At 41.1% G+C, this 6,714-nt stretch overlaps 2 protein-coding genes across 3 annotated transcripts; one reads left to right on the plus strand and one right to left on the minus strand.

Moving 5' to 3' along the window:
- Positions 1–1,049: 1,049 nt before the first annotated feature.
- Positions 1,050–3,618, minus strand: LOC6650186 (tether containing UBX domain for GLUT4). Of its 2 annotated transcripts, XM_023179973.2 has the most exons (2): positions 2,715–3,618; positions 1,050–1,759 (listed from the first exon to the last, which is right to left on the minus strand). In XM_023179973.2, exons 1-2 carry the CDS (start codon positions 3,516–3,518, stop codon positions 1,121–1,123), a joined length of 1,443 nt encoding a protein of 480 aa, XP_023035741.1. In that variant the 5' UTR covers positions 3,519–3,618; the 3' UTR covers positions 1,050–1,120. The 2 variants fall into 2 exon arrangements, with proteins under 2 accessions (XP_023035741.1, XP_002073397.1); XM_002073361.4 differs by lacking the exon at positions 1,050–1,759 and having other exon boundaries at positions 2,005–3,618.
- Positions 3,619–3,691: 73 nt separating this feature from the next.
- On the plus strand, positions 3,692–6,670 carry LOC6650187 (methylcrotonoyl-CoA carboxylase subunit alpha, mitochondrial). The gene is made up of 6 exons (XM_002073362.4): positions 3,692–3,814; positions 3,933–4,707; positions 4,764–5,270; positions 5,331–5,622; positions 5,687–5,880; positions 5,944–6,670. Exons 1-6 carry the CDS (start codon positions 3,780–3,782, stop codon positions 6,244–6,246), a joined length of 2,106 nt encoding a protein of 701 aa, XP_002073398.1. The 5' UTR covers positions 3,692–3,779; the 3' UTR covers positions 6,247–6,670.
- The last annotated feature ends 44 nt before the right edge of the window (positions 6,671–6,714 follow it).

Genomic DNA, 6,714 nt, shown 5'->3' on the forward strand with positions numbered 1-6,714 from the left:
TTATTGCCACTGTCAACAAGCCAAGCGCACATGCCAAACAACAACTAACTGGAACCACGCCCCCAAAAATATACAACACGTCCCAAATACACACACACACACAACAAACTCGCCAGTTCTGTCGTTTAAACCACGTAAAGCAGAAAAATAGATAAAAATCATAGGTAAAAGTTGTTTTCAATATTTTTTGATATCATGTGTATGAGTGTGTTAATTAAACGTTTTTTTAGCGCAATATTCTGTGGTTTTCCAACAACGAAAATCAAATTCCATCATTTGTTTTACACTTTTACACAATATTTGTTGGCCATTCTTAGCTCGCCTTTGTAAGAAGGCTTAAATTCAAAATCCAAAATTTATGTCGACTATTGTATTGGTGTTTCGATGTGTTGCCAAAGCGTAACGATACCGTCTAAATGTACGTACATATAACAACTTATATGTGAAGAGCTCGGGCTAAACTCGAGGTGCAAAACTTGTTGCTTGAGCGTGCGGCGAACGACTGAAAATCCGAATTGGAATTGTGGCCAACAAACAGGCGGCCGCAATCTCTCAGCGCCAAATGTGGAATTGAGCGTATTTGTAGTTTTTGTTTTATTTTTTGAAAGCCATATCTCTCTTACTCTCTTTGCAGCAGTAAATGGTTATTTAAAAAAAATAAATTTTTAAAATGGTTTTTAAATTTTCAATTCAATTTTAAAGACTCCAACAACATATTGTTTAAAATATCTACTACAACGTTTTTTTTTTCTAGATCCTGGATTTTTTAGTTTAAGAAGAAAAAGAAAATCAAACCACGTATAATACAATATACATATGTATATTCCCAGTCTACAATGTGATATTTGAAAAAGACCTTTAACTTTTTAGATTACATCAAGTTTTGAACAACGCAGGACTTTTCTGATCCTTTAAAATTTACCCGAATCAAATATATAAATGGAGCACAATAATAGTAGTCCTTAAAAAGCTAACTAAATGAATCAATTAGGGAACCAACAAACAGAGAAACATGACATGGTCATAGTAAAAGTATTTTGTTCTAAATATATAGAAATAAAGCGGATTCATTTAATATCACGCAGACTGTTCACTTAATTCCATTCCAACTTATTTACTATTAACTAGCTCCGACAGTGACCCCTCGGGTGAGGCGATACTTTTGCACTGCATAATGTGCTCCCTCCTCTGATGTCAGCTCCTTGATAAACTTCTCTTGTACGAAACGATGATTTTCCGCATTAAGACTATCCGTAAGATAACCAAAGTGGACAACAGCATTCGGTACCAAATTCAGCTCTAGAAGAGTTTCATTGCTTGGCAAAATCTTCTTTGGCGGAATGGTAAATAAATGAAATTCCTCAGTGGTATTGGCCAGAAATTCTCGCACAAACTCTTCCACTTTGGCAAGTGATTCGTGGGGCTTGAAAATCCCTTGTAGTACATAGCGATCAGGAAACTGAATACGAAGCACACAATCCTTGTATTGGTTTAGCTTGCTTAGCATGGTTTTCTGACGTTCCAGCTCCCTCAACTTTGCCGTCAGAAGGGGAGCATCTTCATCGCCCGTCGAGGTGCGCTTCAGGTCTCGCAGCACCATTTTCAGGTCATGAACAGTGAGGTCGAAAAAGGAATCAGGTAATTCATTTTCTGGCTTTTTAGTATCATCCAAGGAAAAGAGGATTGCATGGCGTGGCCCAATTACATTGACAACTGGTGGAACTTCTTCAGGGCTCTCGTCAGGATCGTCAAGCTGCATTTGATTCGATTGATATATATTCCCAGTCTACAATGTGATATTTGAAAAAGACCTTTAACTTTTTAGATTACATCAAGTTTTGAACAACGCAGGACTTTTCTGATCCTTTAAAATTTACCCGAATCAAATATATAAATGGAGCACAATAATAGTAGTCCTTAAAAAGCTAACTAAATGAATCAATTAGGGAACCAACAAACAGAGAAACATGACATGGTCATAGTAAAAGTATTTTGTTCTAAATATATAGAAATAAAGCGGATTCATTTAATATCACGCAGACTGTTCACTTAATTCCATTCCAACTTATTTACTATTAACTAGCTCCGACAGTGACCCCTCGGGTGAGGCGATACTTTTGCACTGCATAATGTGCTCCCTCCTCTGATGTCAGCTCCTTGATAAACTTCTCTTGTACGAAACGATGATTTTCCGCATTAAGACTATCCGTAAGATAACCAAAGTGGACAACAGCATTCGGTACCAAATTCAGCTCTAGAAGAGTTTCATTGCTTGGCAAAATCTTCTTTGGCGGAATGGTAAATAAATGAAATTCCTCAGTGGTATTGGCCAGAAATTCTCGCACAAACTCTTCCACTTTGGCAAGTGATTCGTGGGGCTTGAAAATCCCTTGTAGTACATAGCGATCAGGAAACTGAATACGAAGCACACAATCCTTGTATTGGTTTAGCTTGCTTAGCATGGTTTTCTGACGTTCCAGCTCCCTCAACTTTGCCGTCAGAAGGGGAGCATCTTCATCGCCCGTCGAGGTGCGCTTCAGGTCTCGCAGCACCATTTTCAGGTCATGAACAGTGAGGTCGAAAAAGGAATCAGGTAATTCATTTTCTGGCTTTTTAGTATCATCCAAGGAAAAGAGGATTGCATGGCGTGGCCCAATTACATTGACAACTGGTGGAACTTCTTCAGGGCTCTCGTCAGGATCGTCAAGCTGCATTTGATTCGATTGATGTTGCATTAAATACCCGGAGCCACTGCCCCAATCGTACTTGCGTGGTTCGGGTTCCGTGACCACAGCCTTGGCCTCAGGCTGATTACTGGAAGATTTTTCATCCTCTTTACTGTCCTCTGGATCTTTACGCTTTAATGATTTAAGCATATTGCTTGTTAGAGCGAAACCACCGCCACCTCCGCTACTGGCCCCACCATTAGATCCCATGGCAGACCGTGAAGTGCTAGGTTGGTCATCTTCATCCCTTGACTTCGCTTTGGTCTCATGCGGCTTGTATACATTCGCCTGCTTTTTCAGATCTTCCGGTTTTTTGTCAATCAATCTCATCATGGCTCGACCTTCAAGTATGCCCAGCGATTTTAAGGTCGTCTGCTCCATGTTATTCTTGCCAATTACCTCACTACGCATGTAAATAATCACTGGACTATCGTAATTTCTTACATTCGAGGAATGGAGCTGTTGCACTACCTCCCAAACCGTTGCGCTGGGAGCAAACTCGCCCTGCTCCCTCGATCCATCAACCAGTTGTATGCAGACAACGACATTGGTAGCTGGACGACGCCTTTCCGTGGGCTCCATTTCCAGCACACAGTTGTTTGGCAAGCCGCTGAAACGGAATTGCTGTGTTAGACTGACGGGCTTGTTGTGAAACTTTAGGCAGTGCTCCTCGCTGTCGAAACCATGCTTTTTGCAGGAAGTCTCCAGGATCTCCAACAACGTCATATTGGCCGACACAGACACATTCTGACGACGCCCGTTTGGCATCAGCACAGTAACACGCTTTTCCATTTGCCGCTGCTCTGATTCGAATCAAATTTAATCAAATTGATTTTGTTGTGTCGTGACTTGACTTTTCTCCCTGTTTGTTTTTGTTTTTGTCTTGACCGGCAGTCTACTCACTTTGAGCTAACGTAACTCACTTTGAGCTAACATACCACCAGCTAACAGCTGTTATTTAACAGCAACATTCTGGAAAACTGTTGAGTCGCGATCTTTTGGAATTATCAATAAAAATTCAAAACAAATAATTTTAAGCCAAATTAAGTCGCCATGTATACCAGACTCTTGCGTCACCTTGGAGCCAGGTCAGTTAATAAAAGTATTCATAGACCGTGTTGATTCTTTTTGAGAATCAACAGGTTTCTGATAGAATCATTCTAACTGCCAGTAAATGTGATTATGTAAACATTTTTGTTGCTGCAGGTGCTTGGCCACAGAGGCTGCCGCCTCCCGTCCAAACATACGACCAATCAACAAAATTTTAATATCGAATCGCGGAGAGATTGCCTGTAGGGTTATTCGTACAGCCAGAAAGCTTGGAGTTCGCACTGTTGCCGTCTTCTCAGATCCGGATGAAAAAAGTCTGCACACGCAAATGGCAGATGAGGCTTATCGGGTTGGCGAAGCTGCTTCCTCGGCTTCGTATCTGCGCGGTGAGCACATCCTAGAGATAGCCAAACGATCAGGTGCCCAGGCAATACATCCTGGCTATGGATTTCTTTCTGAGTCTGTCGAATTCGCTGAACTCTGCCAAAAAGAAGGTGTCATATTCATGGGACCTCCTAGTTCTGCCATTCGGGACATGGGCATCAAAAGCACTAGTAAGGCTATCATGGCAGCAGCTGGTGTGCCCATTATAAATGGCTACCACGGCAAGGATCAGTCAGATGAATGCCTTCAGGCGGAAGCCAAGATCATTGGCTTTCCTCTTATGATTAAGGCAGTGCGTGGAGGCGGCGGCAAAGGTATGCGAATAGCCGAAAAACCCGAGGACTTCCTTTCTGCTCTTAATTCGGCTCGCACTGAATCGCAGAAATCATTTGGTGATAGTTCCGTGCTACTGGAACGCTATGTCCGATCACCCAGGCATGTGGAAGTCCAGGTGTTCGCTGATCAATATGGAGAAGCTGTCTATTTATGGGAGCGCGATTGCTCAGTACAACGGCGGCACCAAAAAATCATAGAAGAGGCTCCAGCTGTATGTTTAACGTGTGATTTTTTTTTAAATTTATTACTGATAAATGTTACCTTTAGCCTGGTCTGTCAGAGGAACTGCGTCGAGAGTTGGGTGAGGCTGCTGTACGAGCAGCCAAAGCTGTTGGCTACGTCGGCGCCGGCACAGTTGAGTTTATTCTGGACAAAGAAGATCTATCTTTTCACTTCATGGAGATGAATACTCGCTTACAAGTGGAGCATCCTATATCCGAAATGATTACTGGTACAGACCTGGTAGAGTGGCAGATTCGTATCGCCGCAGGAGAGCCCTTGCCGTTGACACAATCACAGATCACTCGGCGTGGACATGCCTTTGAAGCCCGTATCTATGCTGAAAATCCTCGAGGAGGTTTTCTACCCGGCGCAGGACCATTGCGCTATTTGGCCACACCAAAAGCAACACCAGATGTTCGCGTTGAGACTGGCGTTCGCGAAGGAGATGAAGTATCAGTGCACTACGATCCCATGATTGCAAAGCTGGTAGTTTGGGGAGAGAATCGAATGCAGGCTCTTAATTCGCTGGTTGCTCGATTGGGCGAATATCATGTGAGTAGTAATAAATAATACTCACACATATGCTTTATTGACCACCGGATAATATCACAGATATCTGGTCTGGATACCAACATTAATTTCCTCATCGACCTGGCCTCGCATCCTGAGTTCCAAAAAGCCAACGTACACACTGGATTCATTGAAGAGCATTTCGACACACTCTTTCCACCAGTCATTGTAACCGATCACCAAGTCAGCCAGGCGGCTCTGGCGTTAATCTTCAATGAACTACAAGCGGCAACTAGCAATGCCAGCTCCAAAAACGATTCATTTGTTGCCACGCCCAATCTTCGTCTCAATTATGCGTTAATACGGAACTATAATTTAAAAGCCCAGGACAAAGGTAAGCAAAACAAATAAGAAAGAAGTTCACTTTTTATGAATGTTATATCCGTTTTCGTTTTTAGTTTATGCCGTTGCTGTGAAGTACGATGGAGAAGATGGCAATGTTCAAATACGTGTTGACAATGGTAACTGGCAAATTGTTAAGGCCCAAAGAGTCGAAGATGAAGGACGACTAAAGCTACGTGCCAACATTGATAGTAACATATCGACATATAATGCCAATATTGATGGATCCAGTGTTACCCTTTTCCTGGATGTAAGTGTCATTTAGTTCAGTTTACAACAAATTTGTAATAACTAAGAATGTACGATTTTGTAGAGCGGTAAACTGGACTTGGAGCTGTTGCAGCCAAAATTCTTGAGCGCCCAAGTTGATCAATCTTCGGGTGCATCTAGAGTAGTGGCACCCATGCCTGGAGTTCTGGAAAAGATCCTAGTCAAGCCAGGCGATATAGTCAAGAAGGGTGATAGCTTGGCCGTTCTTATAGCTATGAAAATGGAGCATATACTGAAAGCCCCAAAAGATGCCACCATCAAGTCCATTGGCGGTGCTGAGGGCGACAACATAGCCAAAGGTTCTGCTGTTGTTACTTTTGTCGATGTGGAGGCTGAGGCTAACTAACAGGCTTCTTCCGCCCGTTTGATGGTATCCAGAATTTTATTCTATTCTTAAAAGAATAACCATGTGCATTTATTAGTTTTAAGATTATTTGCTGTCCATCTAATGGATAGCACCAGAGCATTTAAAATGTTTGCTTCCAAGCTAAATATAAAGAAAACTGCAATTGTTTCCCATTTATGTGATACATTTAAAACTTCTAAAAATCGATTATGCATTTGGAAACAAGTAAAAAAAAAAAACAAAAAAATAAAGTTTCAGGTAAAGATGGTGAGATTCAAATTTTACTTTAAATATTGGTTTAAAAAAATGGTTTTATTGTTTTTCCTTTCATTTTTTAAATGGTTGTATAAGATTTTCGAGTTTTTGTTTTTATTATTTCAATGATCATTTATATTAACCATAATAAAACAAATTGGATTTATAATTCTTTATGAGTACATATTAAAAAAAAAAATTAAATTGCATACA

This window comes from Drosophila willistoni, chromosome 3R, assembly GCF_018902025.1.
Source record: "Drosophila willistoni isolate 14030-0811.24 chromosome 3R, UCI_dwil_1.1, whole genome shotgun sequence".
In the NCBI taxonomy this organism is placed as follows: domain Eukaryota; kingdom Metazoa; phylum Arthropoda; class Insecta; order Diptera; family Drosophilidae; genus Drosophila; species Drosophila willistoni.